Below are 21191 nucleotides of genomic sequence, written 5' to 3' on the forward strand. Positions count from 1 at the left end.
ATATGCATTATACTTTTATAACTGCAAAATTCTACAACACTCAGTCAAAAGCTAGTTTTTGATGATACAGCTGGTTGTATTATAAATGATCTATTTACCACCATCAATGGATCAATGGAGGGAATTAGGACTACATGAGAGTCCATTTAACTCATTTTGTAAAGAAATGTTTTAGTTTGTAGTGAATGGCTTAGTATCTGATTTTAGAGTATGCTTCTTATGCTCTTGGAAATTGTTTATCTCAATAAATTATAAATATCCTCAAAAGTTCTTGAGATGGTATAGGGAACACATGGACATTTTTTTTTGTATGTGTGTATCTGACAAACATATATGCTCCCGGTTTTTGGTAACAGTATTTCAGTCATTCTTTATAGAGTAACCCCTTTCCCATGACATGCATTCTTATTGGGACCATCCATCAGGATGCTCCATCATTCTCTGGCCAGGACTGGGGGCAGCTTCCTTATGCTACCTAGGCCAGTTGGACCCTAGCTTTTGAATCTGAACCCTGAGTGGGGTGGCAGAAGGACCAAATGATTGGAATCAATTCACCCAAATAGTATCACCCTGAAGAAGGTCTCCATTTGTTTCTGCTGCCTCTACCCAGACCTGCCTGCACTGGTCCCCATATAATTCCAACGTGAGGGTCAATGAGCCCTCTTATAACCTGATAATACTTGAAGCAGTTGTTTTCTAGAGTTAGTTTTCTTGCTTGTAGATAGAGAACCCTGCTGACACATGTATTTATTCAGGGCATATAAAGTGATGAGAATGGTCTTGAAGCTAAAATATCAGAAGATTCCAACTGATAAAACAACAGCCAATGAACTAGTTATCTTTTGTAACAGTTTTTAGGACACTGTACACATTTCCTTGAATAAGGAATGTGACCTTGGCCTTAAGGATCCATAATCCATCTAGGAAGAATAAGTACAGTGATTAAAAAAATAGTTTAGCACAACAATAAATATGCCAATTATCAGTGCCCAGCATAATGCTTGGCACATAGTAAGCATACTACAATTATGTATTACAATTAATAAATTATTAAATGAATGATTCAGGTAATAATTACAATGAAGTTTGAACAAGAGAGAGATATCATGAGCAAAAAGCCCTCATGAACAAGGAGGGATTTGAGCGGATTCTCTTAGGATGGGTGGAGTTTTTTGAAATGAAGAGGAGAAATAAGGGAATTCTAGCCCCATGGACTTATTTTGCAAGGAGTATAAGTTTAAAGAGAGGTGGCTCCTGAATCACCTGACATCAAGAAAATCTTATTGCAAATACATAATTTTCTTTATTTGCTACTGAATTTTGGTACTGGTAGCACACTGCTCTAATATATGTCGATTGCCTAGATAATGGGTGTATTTCTTACATATTTGAAAGAAATCTCTTTCAGTAGTTATGTTTTCTCCCCCTTCTCGCTCCAACACTATAGTTAAACCATGAGACTTATTGCCTAAAGAGGGGAATATATGGCCTAGGACTCCCACTCAATAGGAAGAGGAACTAGAAAGTCTCTCCTCTACTCGAGGAAGGGGTCAAGGAGAAAAAAAGAGAAAAAAAAGGGCCAAGACCTGAAGCAAGCATTTAATCTAAATCTCCTTTAGAGGCGAAACCCTGGAAGGCAGTTTAGGGTAAGGTTAGAAGGTAATAGAGATGTTCAGAAATGTTGGAAGGTGGGACTTGCAGGGCACCAGTGTTCACTCTTTGCTTCGTGGGCAAAATCCTTAGAAAAGCCCTATGTTCGGCTGCTGCTGTCCAACCCGTCACTGAGGGAGGACTCTAAGAGAGAGTACAGAGTGTCTCACATGCTGCTGGAGTGTAGAGAAAGCAGGCAGTTTCCGGATTCCCCAGAGGGTACAGAACAGTCCAGAAAACTGGTGGGCAGGGCAAGGCCTTTGTGGATCTCCAACAAAGCCCTGCTTCTCCTGAGCCATGGTCCCTCTGCCCAGATTCTTCTCCCAGTCTGAACACCACCCTTACCTCTCCCTACCTGGGGAGCTTTTAAAAATGCCTGTGTCAAGGCTCCACTCGAGACTATTTAAATCAGAACCCCCAGGGATTGAGTCCTGGTGTCAGATTTTTTTTTCAAGTTCCCAGGTCATTCTACTGTATAGCCCGGGTTGAGAACCACTGCCCTAAGTAAAGTCTAGTCATGTGTTTGGATTTAAGTTAAACATCACTTCCTCAGGAAAGCCTTCCCTGGTCAGCCAAAACCTATGTCAAGTACTCCGTTATATATCCTCCAAGCAAACAACCAGGACTTCTTCTTGGCATTTAAAATTTGAGTCATCATTTGTCTCAAGTCTGCCTTTCCCTGTAGACTATTATGTGAGGGAAGAAACATTTCTGCCTTGCTCACCCAGTAGCTTGGTTCAACCACACACCAACTGGTACACAGTTTGTGCTCAGTAAATGCCTCTTGAACAAAGGCTCGCCTTTACTCAGCCATGGATGTGTGATCAAGGCTCCAATTCATGAATCTGGTAAGAGAATTTTTGCAGGTGAGGACTCAAACTAGACCACATACTTATAGGGCTGTGACTTTAAGTGGGCTCATATTTTTGACAGTTTCACTGTTTTTATCTTTGAGATCATGGTGTCATAACAGTTCAGCAGGCTCATCATCACCATTGCAACCCTGTGTGGTCATTACTATTCCTGTCTTGCAATTGGAAAGAAGTTAAATAACTTGCCCAGGTCCCTATACCTATTGTCTGGGCACAAATAAGGAAAACCCCTTTCAACAGGGTTCCTGTTTGTGCTGCGCTCTTATTTCTGGCTTGACAGCTGGTGGCTACTACAGGGGGATTTTCTGGGGGTCTCCAGTACAAGTGCCTAGGGCCCAGAGTGTGATTTCCTGCCCATCTACACCATTATAGGGTGCAGGCAACATGGGGCCTTATCTATATAAGGATACCATAAATACTATATTCTTCGAAGTCACTGTACCCTGCTTGTCCTGGAGAGGCAGCCTTGTGTGTGTGTGTGTGTGTGTGTGTGAGAGAGAGAGAGAGAGAGAGACAGAGAGACAGAGAGAGAGAGGGAGAGAGAGAGACAGACAGAGAGACAGAGAGAGAGAGAGAGAGAGAGAGAGAGAGAGAGAGAGAGAGAGAGGAGAGAGAGGGAGAGAGAGAGGGAGAGAGAGAGAGAAAGGGAGGGAGGGAGGGAGAGAGAGAGAGAGAATATGAAAGTTTGGGGAGGTGAAATAGGGTCTAGGGTCTAGGGTCGTCCAGGAGAAGCCCAATCTTAGCTGTGGGCTGGGGAAAAGGACCGCCCCTTCACTGCCTCCATCCCAAATCCCAGGTTCCAACATTCACAGGCCTCTGGGTCAGAATCCTACTCAGACTCTTGGAGCATCTTGGGTTCAGCCTGGGTGACTTGAACCAAGGCTCAGAACCGCGCCTCGAGTGGGCTCTCGACGCCGGTGGCAGCGGCGGAGCCCCCTCCCCCGCTCGCACAGCAGCCCTGGCCGCCGTCGCACCCCCGCCGCGCCCTGCCCCGGCCTCCGGGCCTCCGGCCTCCGCTCTGTGCCCAGCCCGAGAGACGCAGTGAGGCGGCGCCGGGGAGACGCGGGCAACCGGGACGCGTCTCCTCTCTCGCCGGGGCCGCTGGGGACTCCGAGCCGCCGTCTCCAGCGCGCGTCTAGGTACAGGTGGCACAGCCTTCCGCGCCCGCAGGGCTTCCCAGATCGCGGGGGAGGCTAATCTCGGGTCTAGACCTCCCAGCCGCACTGCGAGTGAAACCGCTACTCGACTTCTTCCCATTCCCTCAACTCCTCACCCCAAAACGCGAAATCCCAGGCCGGGCAGGACCCGATCACCTCTGCCTCCTCCCACTGCGCTAATCCTGCGAGCGAGGGAGGCCCCCGCGCCGAGGCGGTGGCTGGCAAAGGGGAGTGGAAAGGGAGGATGGATGGGGCCGAGGGGTGGGGTGGTGATGAGGGGGATGTAGGAGGGGGTGTCATTTTCTTTTTCTTTCTTTTTTTTAAAAAAGTATTTCTCTCGCGAGAAACCGCTGCGCAGACGATACTTGAAGAGGTGGGGAAAGGAGGGGGCCGCGGGAGCCGCGGCAGAGACTGTGGGTGCCGCAGGCGGACAGGCGGCCACAGCTGGGACAGCTGCGGGCAGAGCGGGGCAGCGGCTGCCGCGGCCAGGACCGAGGAACAGCTGCCGCCGCCTCGGGAGCCGGAGCCGCCACTTCTCCAGTGGGTGCAGCCGGGGTCCCGACAGGGGTCGGGCGGCCACCGGGGCTGGAGCTTCAGCCACGGAGGCTTTTGCGTTTGCGCCGCGCTGAGGGCAGGGACAGGGACTGGGGTGAGGGGCTGTCCCGGAACGTCCAGAGCTGGCGCTGGCCCTCCCCTGCCTGACAGCTTCCTGGCCCGGGGCTCCCGGTGCCGGGCTCGGCGTCAGATGCTCGGGGGGCGGTGGCAGTGCCCGGAGCCGGCCGGGGACGGCGCGGCGGGCTTCCAGCCCAGCGGCTTGGCGGAGAGGACAGGCTGGGGAGCTGGGGTGTCAGAGCGCGCGTTGCGCGCAATTCGTGCTAGTAAAAAATAAACCCAGCGAGCTTGCCCCAGGGTTTAGAACTGTTCGGGACATGGGTACTTTGCGGCGCTTTCTTCAGGCGGCGCCCGGGAGGCCAAGGGGCTGGCTAGAGCCGCTGCCGCCGGGGGCCTGGGCTTTTCAGCCAGCTGTGGACCAAACGGTCTTCGCTTACCCAAAGTAACTGCGCCACGCGCAGGCGGCGCGCGGGTTGGGCTCGGGAATGGGGACCCCGAGGCTTCAGCATCCCGAAGCCCTGAATGTCTCCCCCGCTTCGGCGATTTGTCTGTTGCAGCTGGCAGGGGCCGCCTGAAGTGGGAGCAGCGCCTGGAGAAGGCGGGAGGAGCCCGGCCCGGGGGACGGGCGGCGGGAGAGCGGGACCCCGGCGGCGCGGCGCGCTCCAGGGCGCAGCGGCGGCCCCGGACCGAGCCCGGGGCGCGGCGAGAGGCGGCGGGAGCCGGCGGCCGCTCGACATCATGCGGCGAGGGGCGCTGCTGGAGGTCGCCCTGGGATTTACCGTGCTCTTAGCTTCCTACACGAGCCATGGGGCGGACGCCAATTTGGAGGCTGGGAACGTGAAGGAAACCAGAGCCAGCCGGGCCAAGAGAAGAGGCGGTGGAGGACACGACGCGCTTAAAGGGTAATGGAACGGGCCAGCTCCTTTGGTGTGGGTGTCCCCTCCCTCTTCTCCTGAGTATCAAGATCCAGAGGAACTGACAGGGTCGATTCTCGACAGTAGAAGGATCCTTGACAAGACCTCCTGGGGGCACCTTAGAGATGCAAGGGTTATCCAGTTCTCGCCGCGTTTGTGGCTAAACCACCTTGCCTCTACGCTTTAAGGATTTCTGCCCCCGAGGAGAGGTCATGGCTAAAAGGAATCTTGGGCCATTGTCGAGGCTGATTTTGGGAGGCGAGAAGGGTTCTTTGAGGAAGAAGGGGAGGAGCTGCGACTGAGAAGAGGAGCAGCCCATCCTTTCTCTTCATACCAATTCCGGTTGTGTTTAGGGAAAGTACTTGCCTTGTGGGCATCTTTGTAGATGCTCTGTTTGTAAGGGAGCAAGGAAAGAAAGGGATTTCAGGGACAGACAGTCAGAGAAGACAAATAGTTAATGGTTGGTTCTCCTCTAAGTTATGCTTATTAAAATTAGGGACTGAATTTTCCTTTCAGATGTCTACACTGGAAGCAGAGCAGGGCAAGTGTTTCTGAGAAGTTGTTTTGCGGTTGTTAGAAGCTCTTTATTTCATCCGGGCAGTAATGCTGCTGTGGCTGGCCTTGAAGGAGTGTTTTTAACCTGTCGTGTGTGTTACTCAGATGCAACTGAGCATTTCACCACCTCCTTATGCCCCTATTACAGAAAATGTTTCAGCAGAAAATATTTAAATCAGGCAGGTTGACTTTATAAGGATTGCCAGTTCCCTGAATTGAAGAAGGGTGGGAATACACTTCCCTTAAAATTGTTCAAATTGAAAATGAAGTATCTCTTTCTGAGAGTGTTTAAGTTCAAGCCTCCGGAGAAGCAGCAGGATGGATTGTAAATGATCCATTTTGTCTCCTTGGAGGATCCTGTAATGAGCCTAGACAGTAAATACACAGAGGTTTCTATTAAGTTCTTATGATTCTCATTGCTGCTCTTTTTTGAGTAGTTGTGTAGTTTGATTATATGACCCTGAGTGACCAAGTGATGGTGTCCATTTGGATATGTGGCTGGACATTTCACATATTCTTTTTTGTTATGGGCTGTTTTTATTATATATATGTGGTGAAATTTGTGTTTGTATGGCCCAGGTATGGGAAGGAAAAAGTACAGTAAACTGAACGGACCAGTTTTTGAGTCCTGCTCTAGATCTGGGACGACATGATTGTCAGAGCCAAGCACTTAGGCCGTGGTGAAATATGCATGATTTTCTGACCCTAGGAAATAGTTATGATTAACTTAGTTCCATCTTGGCCTTTGTGGAAAATAAATCACGGATTCCAACAGTGCTGGAAAGGAAATTTGCTTATCATGTTAAGCCTGATACTGATCAGGCAGCAGACATGTCTTGCCCTGTGTGCACGGCCCATGGCCAGTTCAGTAGATGGACTGAAACTGATTTTCACCCGTTCTCAAAAGGACCTGATTTAGCCTAGCATTTTAACTTCAAAAAATATATTTCTGCCATATATATTATATTAACAGCTAAGCCTGATGGCATTGCTCCCATAGAGAGAGAGAGAGGAAGTAGGGGTTTAATTCTGTGGATGAAGGTCTGCAGGGAGACATTAGGCCTAGCCAGACATTTGTCTCGTCTCTATGTGCTATCACCAACCAGCGTGTTTCCTCGGGAGGCCCTAACTCAGTGTGAAAACAGAAACTAAGCCTTACTTTGTTGCTTAACAGGCTGTCCATGCTTTTACTCACACCAGCACTTAGTTCTTCTGGGTTTTACATTTTTTTAAGATTATAAAGAAACACTTCTCTGTGTTATAGTATTTGGTCACTAACGTGGGCGTTACCTTATTGCAAACTCTTCAGAAAGCCTTCCCCAAAACATGGTATTAATAGATCAGTAAATATGAGTGTTCCTAATCCTCATGTTATCTATGAGATTTTGCATACATATGAAAAGTTTAACAAATAATTATAATTAACCTTTATAGCATAACAATATATATTAATATGCTATAATAATGAACTATTATATAGTTCTTATGTTATCTAAAATGTTATATGTATATAATATATGTATTATATACATATACTTGGGGTAAAAAATAAAAATTTTAAAGGATATACAATTAAAAATATTTAATTGTAAATACCTCTCAGACACCATTGTCTTATGTGTTTTTCTAGAAATAGTATAATACATATCCAAATATATATATATGTATATAATATATATGTATATACACACACACAGATAGATATGTGTGTGTATCCTTTTTAATGCATGGAATATACCATACATACTGTTCAAACCTTGCTTACTTTTATATATCTTTAGTGCATCCATCTATCAACTCATAGGGATCTACTTCGTGCATTCTCTTCGCGTATAGAATCCCATAATGTGGCTGGAACATTTCCCTAATGATGGCTCTTTAGTTTATATGAAATTTTTTGCTGTTACCAACATTCTTCTACTTGCATGTTTGTGTACATGTGAATATTTATAGGTAATATAAATTAATAAAGGAAAATAGAATTGCTGGATCAAAGGTTTACCCATAAGTTTTAAACAAATGCCAATTTTGATCTTAAATTTGAATAGCATTTGAGATGTATTCTCTCTGCTTATTGCTATTACAGTCTCACATGAATAAGTCTTTTAACCACACCGTGCTGTATAAATCATCAGGAAGAGCAGTTGTGTGTTCCATTTTTCCAGTTATTGCTTAAAACTTCTATTTTTGCGAGTTAAAATATTACCAGCTTCAGAACTAACCTCTCTGACTACAGTAAAACCTGTTTACCATTTTGATGCACAGTTTATGAAGTGAAAGTGATTTGTAACCCCTAAGTCCGCCTGATGCCCAGTTGGTGGCAGCAACTTTCAGCACCTCACTAATATTTCCTCTAGGTAAAAGGTGCTTTAAACTCGTCAGTGTCTTCCATGCTTTGGTCTGGGCTCTTCTACAAATTACTGCCTTCTTCTCTTCCTCTGATGTGACATGTGACCACAGAATTTGCCTGGGTATTCTTCTTGGGATATGTATCCCTTTCCTGTCAGCTCCTTTGCATCCCAGACAGGGACCTGCGTGGTTTTTCCCTCTTTGGGTGTGTAGTCCTAGCCTGTCTTGCTCTCCTCCCATCCTGTTGCAGGTGTTCTTTTTTTTTCCCCTTCTCACTGGGCAGCAGAAGTTGTTCCACAGTGGAAATTTAAGCATCCTCAAGTTTCTTCCCAGCTTTCGCTGTGTTTTCTTAGAGTAAAACGCCAATTTCTGTTTTTACAGGAAATCCTTTTTTTAATGGAATGAGTGTGGTCCCCAGTCACTCTGAAAAAATTGCATTTCTCTGTATTTTGAAATGAGAGTTTTGCAAGTTTCAAAAACGTTTTCAAGTAAGAAATGTATAGTAGTTTTTGTTTGCCTGGGCACTGCTTAACATGTGTGAAATGACTTTATGAGAAATAATAAAATCCTAGCTTTATTGTTTGAATTTTAGTTCAGAAGAATTTTTCTCAGCTAAATTCTTAACTTCTGTGATTAGGCAAAAAGTGTGGGAGACAATCTAATTTTATAAAAACACATAACTACTTGAATAGCAGTACTTATGCACCATTTATTTATGTTTGCCTTATTGCTTTAGCTCCCAAATAAGGAAATATTACAGTTTCCCATCAAAGGGAAAAATTTTTTAGAGTGAAACCTCCTTTTCCCAAATCTCTGATAAGATGGACTGAGAACTTCTATGCTTATTGCCTGGCTTATAAGTGTATGAGACTGTTTGTATTTCACACAATTTGTCCCCTTGTGCATGATTCCTTTTGGTCTTTGTTTATTTGTTTATTTTTTTCCAGGGGTCTTGTTACCAGAAAAATACACATGGAACAGTTCATACACAGGATAGATTATGTGATGACAAACTCAGAGGGATTAATTACACAGACGTCTGTTATTAAAATAAAGAACTTCAGCAGGGCACACAGAAAAAGTTCTGTAGACTTCATAAAGTCCATTTTACTTTATAAAGAAGACTTTAAGACTTCATCCAAAGTCAGATAGGCTAATAATTAAATATGGGGAAAAACTCCTGCAGTGGTATGGTTTGTCATTTCATTTACTAAATAGATTAAGCTAAAATATTGCGACAGCATTAAAAAAAGATATTCTTAAATAAAAGGTTTCAGCAATTCCACATTTTAAACAAGAAGATGGAGACAAAATATTATTTATGGGATTTATTTTGTAACATATAAGACATAGAGATTATTTATAAAAATGCATAAGTTGGTATCACAAATTAATTTAAACATATTGATACATCAAGTTATAGTGAAATGAGGTTAGGGATGATGGAAATGGCAGGACAGACATCCCTACAAGCTTATTTGGAATTTTTTTTTAAAATAGTGAAATATTCCTCCGTCTTCTTGTATAGCAGGTACTTTAAAAGATTACAGTATTACGCTACTGACTCTAATCAAGCCAAATGCTGGACAAATTATTAGGATACTCACACATAATTTGTTTGCTTTCTCCTGCAATAAACCAAACAGTAAGCCTAACAAATTTCTGAATTTTAGCCTTAATTTTCAAGGTAAAAATAAGATTTAAAGAACGTTTTCTTGAAAGAGAAATAAGCTGTATTAACAATTTCTTTGTGTCTAGAAACTAACCCAACAAATAGGCCTCTTCTAGAAACTTAGAATTTTGTTCCATGAAATTTTTAAAGAAATCTGAAATCAGTAACATATCAGGCCTGAGTTATATGGCAGGCATATGAGAGTTTAATATTTCAAGTTTGTTAAGCTTGATTTTCCCATTAGATTGTAAAATCATCAAAAGCAAGAATCCTGTCATAAGCATTTTAACACTAACTTGTGGAAGCTGGGATTCAAAGAATTCATTCATTCAAGAAGCCTTGATTGAATGCTACCTTGAATTTAGCTTTGTGGATTGCCAGAGACATAGCACCCACAGCCTGGAGAGGCTTAATATTTGGTAGGAGAATCAGATGCATTACAAAAAATCAGGAGGCAGCAGAAAGGTAGGAAAGGGCATGGGGTATAGGAGTAAGTACAAAATAAATAATAATAACATTTGTAGCAGCGGTAGGTGACGATTAGATGACATTTAGGTACCAGGCACTCGTCTCAGTGTTTTACATATTATAGCTCATTCTATGCTCATAACATCTCTATAGGGTGAGTCTTTTTTATTACCTTCCCTTTACAGCTGTGAGAGCTGAGGTACGCAAAGGTTAAGTTTTAGAGACAAATTCTTAATATTACATTTTCTTTCTCCATTAATTTTAGTTATGGTTTTGGTTTTCATTCCTCTGGACAAAAATGCAGTACTAAGACTTTGGTAAAATTCCACTTAAAATTCCTAATATTCCTTCATGCTAGTTCACAAATCCCAGGTATAGTTAATAATGTAGTAATATAATATTTTGTCAAACAAGAAACTTTGATATTTCTGCAAAGACACTAATAAAACACAGAAGGACTTACAGAATGTCTGAGCTGTGGGGTCTTTGGGTAGCACGTGTATTTTTGTATTATATCTTGAACTTTTATTGAGTGTGGTAGGTAACCATCACAGGCACCCTCCGTCTGCATTGCCCATGGTTCTGAGCTGGAGACGTTCCTCATTATGTCATTCAGAATCTCTTGCTCTCATGTTCCACGTGAGGAACTTCTTTCAGAATAGAGTTGCAAGAGATGTTTCTCTTTCCAGGGGAAACTGGTATGTGTCTTAAGTTCTCATCAATATGATGAGCTATTTAATTCTTTCTGTGTCATTTTTCGCCTTGGTTGTATCCTATGGGAAAGAATAGCAAGCTCTGGTATATCACTCAGTATTGCACTGTACATATATTATTCATTTAATACACAGCTTCTTTATGAGGAAGATTCTACCTACTTGCCCATTTAACAGATGAGGAAACTAAGGGATGCAGTTTTTCAGTAATTTTAGTTATTCCTCCAGGGACATAAACTAGTAAGAGATAGAGTTGGGGAATCTGGCTTCCTAGTGAGTGCTCTTAACCAGTATATTTTAATGATTCTCAATTACAATAAATCCTATATGTGGTAACTTTCTTTCTTCCACATTCCTGATACCTTCATTTCACCAGAATCTTCTACCATTGCTGTGGAGAAAAACTCAATGTTTATTGAAGGCAGATGCAGTCCTATGACTAGGGACGCATCATTGTGGGAATGGGATTTTTCAGAAAAGACTTCACAGTGAAAGTCTGTCAGGGGTCAGCAAACCGTGGACCAGACTGCCTGTTTTGTAAATAAAATTGTATTGAAACAAAGCCATGCCCATTTGTTTACGCTTTATCTATGTCTGCTTTCACACATAGTGGCAGAGTGAGAGTAGTTGTGACAGACAGTAGGGCACCGCAAAACTGAATTGTTTGCTGCTTGGCCCTTTACAGAAAAGGTTTGCTAATCTCTGGTCTATGTGATAAATAAATGACTATTTAGTAGTACTGAGAACTTCTTGAAGGCTCAGTTTTTGTTTGTTTTATCACTAGGTTTACCTAGGAACTGGGCACATGGTAAGAATTCAGTAGACAATTTTTGAATGTCTGACCAATTTGATTGATTGGGTAAGGTAAATTATATATATATATTAGAGCTTGGAGGAAGTATAGGAGAGAAATAAGGAAAAATTTGAGTGAAAAAGGCATGAAACCAAAAGGATATAAGGTCTTTGGGATTGAGGGACATTGAGTATGATGGGCAGGGCTTGCACTGCATGGCTTCGGGGGGCACGGTTCATAGTGTAGCCTATGCAAGTAGTGCCCCCTGAAGGTGTGCAGCATGCAACCGTGTGTGTCTGTCCATAGGTTGGGGTGGGAGAGGGACTAAAGGGCACATGATGCTACTATCTGATTGTTGTGAAAGCTGAGGATGGTGAGCTAGTAAAGGATTCTAAGATGGGAACATGATCCGATCTCTGCCACTCTGGCCAAAGTGTCAAAGGTATATGGTTTAGTGAGTAGGGAGACGAGAGGCGGGGAGATCTGGGAGGCTAATATAGGAGTCGAGTCATGGTGAGAGTGGGTGATGGCCAGAGCAGCAGCAGTGGAGGGGGTGAAGAGGAGGTTCTAGTGGCAGCATGAGCAGTACTTGACCACTTACTTGGTTGTGAGAGGCAAAGGCGAGGAGGCACCTAGGGTGCTCCCACGTCCATCTACATTGAAACTTATTATATGTAAAAACACTATAGCATCATTAATGAGAAACTAAAGAGAGACAAAGTCATTCCTAGTCCCTCTACCACAAGGAAACAAGCTATTTTTGTTTGTGAGTGTTTTGGTTATCTTATTGCTATGTAACAAATTACCCCAAATTTAGTGGCTTAAAGCAGCAATAATTTTATTATTTCTTATGATTCTGGAGGGCAGGAATTTGGACAGGACACAGTGGGGAATCTTGTCTCTGCTTCCCACAATGTCTGTTGGGTCTAGAATGAGTAAGATGACTTCTCCACGTGTGTTTCTGGTTCTGTGATCATGGACTGGCACCTGCAGCCCTGTTTACTTTGGTGTGGTTGATCCAAATGGATGGACAGAGGAAGGGACTAAAGGAAGCAAAGAGCCACTCGTCTGGCTCTGCTGGGGGCCTTACAGGTTTTAAAGCTATCTCCTATGTGATCTCCTGCCTAGGCCTGCCCCTGGGGAGGGGGCCACTGAGTGTGTTTTTGCAAATGGGGAAACTGAGCCCCAGGTGCAGCTACCAGGCCTTGTTCAGGGTAAGTGTCTGTTGGGGCTGGATCTTGAACAATAGCCTCTTCATCTCTGGTCACGTGTTTTAACCCCATATGTTGTCCACAGACTGAGTTGAATGGCTAAAAGCTGGCTGGAAGGGCTTAAGTGGGTTCATATGTTACCAGGGTTGGCTGGGTTTCTTGGTTCTCCTGCATATAGTCTCAGATTGTCTCCCTTTCCATATGGACCATCCAGCAGCATAGCCAGACTTTTTACAAGGCAGCTCAGGATACCAAGAAAACAAAAGTGGAAGCTACCAGACTTTCTTCAGACAGCCTGGTCCGAAATTCCATGTAAGTCACAGACCTTGCTCAGATTCAAGGGTATGGACTAATGAGCTGTGCCTCTTGATGCAGGTGAGGAGAAGCCTATGTCTGCAGGGAGGGGAGGAATTGGGGGCAGCCTCTTTGGAGATTAGCTACCACAGTGAGGCAGCGGGTGTTTGAGAAGGATAATCAGATGTTTCAATTCTAACTTGATCGAGCCTGATTGACTTAGTTTCCCATTGAAGATGCTTCATTGTATTTTGCTTACTGCAACCTCAGAATGCAAAACGCTACATGAATAATGTATCTCTGTGATCTTTTAGATAAATGTTAAGGGCATTGTTCTTAGTTTGCATTTAAAGAACCCACAAACCCCAGGAATAAAATCATAGTTCCTAAAAAATCTGGCAAATTTTGTTTTTCCAAATGAAAGAATTATAAAACTCCTAACTTTCCGCCCATTTCCCTTAGCTTCTAAGAAACTCAGGGACAAATTTAATGCACTTAATTTTATTAATTTAGGTATCTGATATGTTTTACATTCCTTCTACATGGGATTTTACTTTCAATTTCTATTAATAGCCCCATTTCTATATATGTGTTGGTATAATATACCTCAGAAACATTTTTTTTCTGGAATCAGGGATTATAATTAGTAAATAAAGATAGATGTGTAATTGTCAATAGAATTGGTATTGTAGTGAGCTGAACTAGATTATTTTTTGCGTAAATGGAGTAGCCACATTGTTAATAGAAAAAAATTGGGTTAGGAATACAGTCGTTTGGATTGTAGACCCAAAGCTCTATTATATCAAATCCTAGTTTTAAGTTCTTGTGACTTACCACTTTCTCAAGTGGCTTTTTTGTTGTTGAAGTTATCATTGAGTCTATTTATTCAGCCTCCTCAGAGCGGAAGGGAGAGAGGAAAATTCGCTATCTCCACCATTCCCAGCCAAAGATGTATTCCAGACGGCAAGCAGGCTCAGAGCAGGGGAACTGTGCCGTTAGACAAGTGATTTGGTTCAGTGTTTTGAAGGGTTGTGAATTCCTAGACCATCAGTCATACTTACATTCAAATATAAGTATCCAAACACATCTAAGTCCAAATATAGTACAACCATTCTATGATGTTGGTGTTGGGAGGCAAGATTTATGTCGGCTCTATGGACGCATTATGTCTGCTGTTAAGTTCGTGGTTTTGAACAGAAGTGTAGTAAAAATCTCTGTTAATAGAGAGATGTATTCCAGAGACAGGCTTTTGTTTTATTTTGTTTTGTTTTTCTGTTTCTTCTCCTTTTCCTTCGTCCTCTTCCTCTTTTTCTTCTTCTTTCTCATTGCCATTTTCTCCTCCTTTTTGTTTTTCTTTTTCATCATCGTCATCTCATCTTTTTCTTCTTCTTCTTTAACTTCCTAAGCTGAGCTACAAATAAAATAGGGATAATAAGAATATCAAATAAGGGTTAAACGTTAAGAAAAAGAAATTCTAAATAAAATGTTCATTTTTACTTGGGGGTCTTGGGGTGTTCAAAAAGAAAACCAGAGGTAAGGTTTTTTGTTAGGGGAGGGAAGGAGAAAGATTGAGGGAGGCAGGAGGAGAGAGTTTGGAGAAAGTTCTAGAGTGGAGTCCCATCAGCCAGTGGACCTGGGCTGGACAGAGAAGATGCTGGTGTCTGACAGATACTGATGACAACCACCTCATTCCTGGCCACATTGGTACCAGGCTCTTCAGGAGACCAAGGGCTTATGGAGGAGAGGCAGGACATGAAAGAAAGATGCTTGGATGTCAGAAAAGATTCCTGTAAAAACATTTAGAGGAATATAATGGAAAAGCAGGTTAATCCATCATTTATTGTGAACCTGTGTATAAGGTGCCATGTTGTTGGGTGCATCCCCTCTCCTCATGGATAATGGTTTTTTGCCTAACATTTCCCCTGCCCATTTGGTGCCAATTTATGAGATCGTGTAATCAGACCCTAATAGGTTGGTGCCTTTGATGAGTAACTTTTAAAGACTCTTCTTATTTGTAGATGTTGTTTTTTCATGACTCCAATCTTCCTCCATAGTCAGGCCATCCATCTTTATAAAAATATTACAAAATGGCTATACTGGCAAAGATTTTAGAAATTTATAGATGCTGAAACTGAGGCCCAGAGAAAGTTTGTTAGGAAGTGCTCAGGGTTCTTATTTTCTTCTCAACTTCATAGGTGTGGAAGCTGAGCCACACGGTGGCAAAGGCGGATTTAAGTAGAAGTGTGTTCTTGGGTGGGAGATTATGCCTCCTATTTGTCTTTTTATCCTAGAAAGGGTGACTGATATCTGCAAGTCCTCAGCTGTGCTGAAAATAAGCAAACTTCCTACATCATGTGGGCATGAACATTTTTCTTGTTCTTGTTCATCGGGCCTTAGGCGGTGCGATCAGTCTCTCAGTGGGCAACCCTGATGGCAGGCTGCGCACTGGAGTTTTAGCTCCACAGTTCTACCTTGCTGTCAGTGGAAGCCTCCAGATTAGGTGGGGTTGAGTGGGATGGGGCTTTTTAAGGGAGGCGATTGCTAGGGAGGGGAGGTAGGGAGGGGGTGGGAGAAAGAGAAGTGGGAGTCTTCTCTGGGAGGCTTATGGGTAACTCCCTCCATCCCCACACTCACACTAATAATTAGCAATTAAAGCATCAGATGTCCTAGGATGAACCATGGCAGTTCTAGGTCTGTAAGCTCAGACTCTTATCTTATAACTTGCTGACTCAGCTATCTACACTACTAATTTATAAATTTAGATTCCAAGCAAGAAGCATGCCAGTGAAGAAAAAAAATCTTAAATTCTTGTCTTCTGTATCATCTATCCCACCAATTTTACAGAACACTTGCCTACTCCAAGTGAAAACTATTTATTGAGCATCAGCTATGTTTGAATTGGACCTAATGCTGAATTCTCAGAATGAACACCCTGTCTCAAGTCTGTTGATATTATTATCTTCTTCCAGTGATTCTAGGCAGAACTACATGTGGACTCTCTTTCTCTCCCTTTACTGATGGGGTTAATGTCTGAGCTGATGTGAACAAGTGCCTTTCAGGGAAGGATTTGATATACAGCCTTCAAGTCGGCACCTAGTTTTTAGTCTTTCATGGACTGCTGCTGCTTCACACCCCAGAGTTTAGGCCACTGACCTCAAGTTTGCAAATTTTATATCCCATTACCACCCTGTGAGCTCTGTATCCCCCAGGGCCACATAGTTGATGTTTTAGCTGGAATCTGAGAAAGTGTCTGCACATTTCCTGAAGAGTTGGCTAGGAGTGATTTGGCAGTTCAGTCATAAAAACCCAGAGCTAGTGGCTGGGGTATATGTTATAATTACCTCACACTGTTTCCTATTTGAGCCTGGTTGTGGGTAGCTGGGTAGAGTGGTATTGCTTGTGGGATTATATTTGAAAGGACCAAGGAGTCATTTTCAGTGAACACTAATAACCATTGGCTGTGTTTTCAGGGAGGCTTGCAAGTGTGGATACAGACATGCCTGGGGTCAAATCCTGGCTCCACCACCTACTAGGAAGGAATCTCAGACAAGTGCCTTGACCTATCTGAGCCTCAGTTTCCTCACTTGTAAAATGAGATTATAATACTCACCTTTCTGAGTTGCCCCAAGATTTAATGAGATAATACATTTCAAGTTCCTAGTACAGGGCCTGATGCATTTACCTAAGTTAGATGATCATTAATATCTGGATACCACAGTCTCCACTTTCTCATCTTGGAGCTAATTACTTTCAGAAATATAGGAAGCAAACTTGAACTTCAAAAAATTTTAAATTATAATCTTAATGGAAACTTACTTTGTCTGTGGAGATCTGGTTATACATACCTAAAGGCGACGTATGGATAAGGTTTTTATTTTTTCCATTTCCCCTTCCCCCAAATTATTCCTTATTAATATTGCCCCCCCACTGCCCCACCAATGTGCTCAAAGAAGTTTGCATTTTTTTACTGGCAGATCTGGCAAACGGTCTTGTCTCCTTCCAGATGAACACTTTTTTTTCAAGAACCTTTGTGAAAGGAATTTAGATTTTAGGAAATGGAAGCACTGGCCTGAAAACCACTTTCTTTGGCAGTATTGCAAAGAGATGCCCTGAGAGTTGGGACTGTTTTGTGGTCACATGGTTGGCCATTTTGGAAATATACTTTAATTGCCTTATCAGAGTAAAGATTTGGTTATGATTGGGTAGACAAGATGACCACTGGTAATTCCAAGTCATACTACCTTTCAGCTTATGATCTCAGAGGTAAAGAGAGAAACTCTTTCCCAGCGTTCACACATCAGATCTCACTGAGAACTCTGGCACTGCTCCTGTCACGTGCCCACCACTGTGACCAAAGAAATTGGACACTTGGGCTGTCCAGGACTGAGGGATGTGGAATGGGTTCCTCTTAGGAAAGAGGAATTCAGGTAGCAAAAAAGAGGAAGGATGCTGAGTGGGAAACACAACACATCTGCCTCTGGACCAAGAAAGCTCCCTTTTCCACAGACCCAGTACTCCATCTCGCTCCGTCGTTGCTGTTCTCTCTAGGCGCCTTGTGGACAGGCCTTGCTTGTGTGATTTGGGGCCAGGCTGACTCAGATTAGCCGCCCCTGAGAAGAGCCATGGCCTTCACTTTCCAACTGAGCATTCCCTTCCTTTGGCTTCATGCCTTGTAGCAACGTAATGCTCAGTCAGTACAAAGGGATTCTTATTTGTTGTTTTTCTTCTGTGCCCTATTTCTTTTGAGAAATTGAAAATCTTTTTAGTTTTTTCATTTTCTTTTAATGATTCCCATTTTGATTTTAATGAGAGTTGGCTTTGAAGAGATCTTAAACTATTGAACATCTGGGAAAGTGGACCAAAACATACATTATCTTAATTGAGACAAAGCTTTGATAGAATTCCTATACCTTGCACCCTTATACACCAACCTCTGTTTAACTGATTGGCAATAAACTCTAAGAAGTTGCAGTTGCTTCATATTTATTCACAGCCTATAAAAATAAGACTGCTTTAAGTAAGGAGTAGTTTAAACAGATAATAGTTATTTTTCTGCTTGTCATTAAAAATGTTCAAATTACCTAATATCTCTCATTCCCTTGGGGTAAATCACACAACCACCAATACCATCGAAGTTTATAAAAAAGCAAAAATATAGATACAAACAAACAAACAAATACCAGGTACTTTCTCTACTCTGCCAACTTCCCAGGAAATAAATAAACCTCAAATAACAAAACAAACTTTTCTTTTTAAACTTTTGAAAACCTTTTAAGAATTTTACAAGAATATGCACGCCAGGTTTTCCTACTTCTTCTTCTTTTCTTTTTTTGTCAGCAATTCTGACTTATTATATTGTTGAACATTTGGCAGAATTCTAGACAACATGTCTAATTTGACCTTGGATTGACCCAACTGCTCATATGCATTTGGGCCCCTCCTTGAAAATAAGTTGACACATTGTCACATATCGAAGAATCAGAAAACATAACAGGCTTCCTTGCTAAATTATTTCCTCCTTTTGTTTCCTATTTCCCATGACTATAAGAATTCTTGCATTTGTGAACATGTCAGCCCTTTTATGCACCGGATACAAATCAGTACCTTTCCCCTCAAACTCTTTTATTAACTGATAGATTTATGTTTGTCATAAAGAAGGATATGGTGTCCTTATGAAAATGAGTCATGTCAGAAAGTAGTTCAATGCCCAAGGGAACCCATTCCCTGGGCTGATATGCTTAATTATTTGCACAAGGGTGATTAATTCATTTGTTCTTGGATACCTTGTCTAATGAACATTAACCTTATTTGAGTAGCTGCATATGTGAGACTCACAGAAGCATTTTGGTTAGTTCTTGCCACTTGCTTAAGATGGTAAACATGGTGGGATTGGACTGTTATTATATCTAAATGGGGATCCCCATCCTGCTCAAGAATGTTGAGTTGCATAGCAGATAGAAATGGTTGTTATATGAATGAAAAAAAAAGCAGAAGTGTGGTGTCATGATATGTAGGAGTGTATGGCTATAGGATGAACTAGGCCAGATGCTGCTGCAAAGTTGTTGTTTTCTAACTTTTTAATATGGAAAATTTCAAAGATATACAAAACTAGAGGGAGTACTACAATGAAGCTCCAACTTCAGCAGTTATCAATGAATGGTCAATCTTATTTTATCTACTTCTCTTCCCTGCCACAGATTATTTTAAAGTAAATCCCTGAAAAATAATTTAATTAGCGAATATTTCATTATGCATCTGTAAATGGCAAGGACTCTTTAAGAAACAAACACAATGATAACTAATAAGAACCAGCTGTATAAAAAATAAATAAAATAAAATTCAAAAAAAAAAGAAACAGGGCTTCCCTGGTGATGCAGTTGTTGAGAGTCCACCTGCCGATACAGGGGACACGGGTTCGTGCCCCGGTCTGGGAAGATCCCACATGCTGCGGAGCGGCTGGGCCCGTGAGCCATGGCCGCTGACCCTGTGTGTCCGGAGCCTGTGCTCCGCAACGGGAGAGGCCACAACAGTGAGAGGCCCGCGTACCACAAAAAAAAAAAAAAAAAAAAGAAACACAATACTATCACATTTAAAATTAGCATTACTTTAAAAAATATCAAATATCTAGTGAGTATTTGATAATATTATTTTGATATTTTCTAATATATACATTTGATTAGTATCAAATTTCCCTGATTAGGTTATAAATTTTATTTTTTTTATAGTTCATTCAAATCAGGATCCAAATTAAGTCCATATTTTGTAATTGGTTGATAAATCTCTTAAATACTTTCAAATGTATAGATTGTCCCTCTGTCATTTTTTTCCTTGTAATTTATTTATTGAAGAAATTGGTTCATGCTGTATATCACTTCTATGCAGAATGTAAAAATGCTGAACTTAGAAACAAAGAGTAGAGTAGGGTGGTGGTTTCCAGGGGCTGGAGGGTGGGGGAAATGGGGAGAGATTGGTCAGAGGGTTACAAACTTCTAGTTATAAGATGAAAAGCTTTGAGCACCTAAGGTGCAGCATGTTGAGTATAGCTAGCAATATTGTATTAAATACTTGCAAGTTGCTAAAAGAGGAGATCTTAAATGTTCTCACCACACACACACACACACACACACACACACACACACACGTAATTATGTAACCAAGTGCAGGTGTTAGCTAATGCTTTGGTGGTAATCATTTTGCAATATATAAATGTATCAAATTGTCATGTTGTACACTTTAAACTTATACAATATTATGTGTCAATTATATCTAATAAAGCTGGGGAAAAAATAAAAAGAAATTGGTTCATGACCTGTAGAGCAGTGTTACTTAAAATGCCAGTCCATTAGATGCTTGTTTTCAGTCTGTGATGAGATGAGAAGCATGTGCCAGAATATAAATGCAGTATGTCAGTAAGCACACTATTTAGCTGAGCTGATATTTTTTCATAGCAACACTTTCTAGATGAAGGAAGCAGTGAGATGACTTACATTCAAGCTTAAGCTCCTTATCTCATTATAGATCAGTAATAGTGTGTGGACCAGCACTGGCCAGTCCTTGGACCACACTTGGAGTACACAGCTGCAGGGTTTCTTACAGTCTGTTGATAACTGCTTCCCAGTGGTGGTGGTGCTTATTGTGTTCCTCTGTTCCCTGTATTTTCTGTGACTTGCTAACTAGAGCTAGAAGCTTGATTCAACTCAGAATCAACTTTTTGGCAAGAAGACTTTATAAGTGGTGTTTGTACTTCCATTCAGAGGCATATCATGTCTGCTAGTCTCTCTTTTTGTGATGTTAGCAGCCATTGAAGATCATTGTCGAGGTACATTAATTTATTAGGGTAGCAGAATGGGAATATTTGAATTCTGTCAATTCTTATTGGTTTATTAGTACTGGAAAGTTTTACATCTAGTTTTAAACTTATGCTCGATGCC

At 42.0% G+C, this 21191-nt stretch overlaps 1 protein-coding gene across 1 annotated transcript in view; it reads left to right on the top strand.

Annotated features, from left to right (window-relative positions):
* Positions 1–4031: 4031 nt before the first annotated feature.
* The window catches only part of FBN1 (fibrillin 1), a 256740-nt gene continuing 239580 nt past the window's right edge, over positions 4032–21191 (top strand). The window contains exons 1-2 of the mRNA XM_081229024.1: positions 4032–4219; positions 4849–5193. Of these exons, the coding sequence (XP_081085150.1) occupies positions 5030–5193 (164 nt within the window). The 5' untranslated portion in view covers positions 4032–4219; positions 4849–5029. The remainder of the gene's footprint in view (positions 4220–4848; positions 5194–21191) is intronic.

The sequence above is a fragment of the Mesoplodon bidens genome (assembly GCF_964165515.1).
Source record: "Mesoplodon bidens genome assembly, chromosome: 3".
NCBI lineage: Eukaryota > Metazoa > Chordata > Mammalia > Artiodactyla > Ziphiidae > Mesoplodon > Mesoplodon bidens.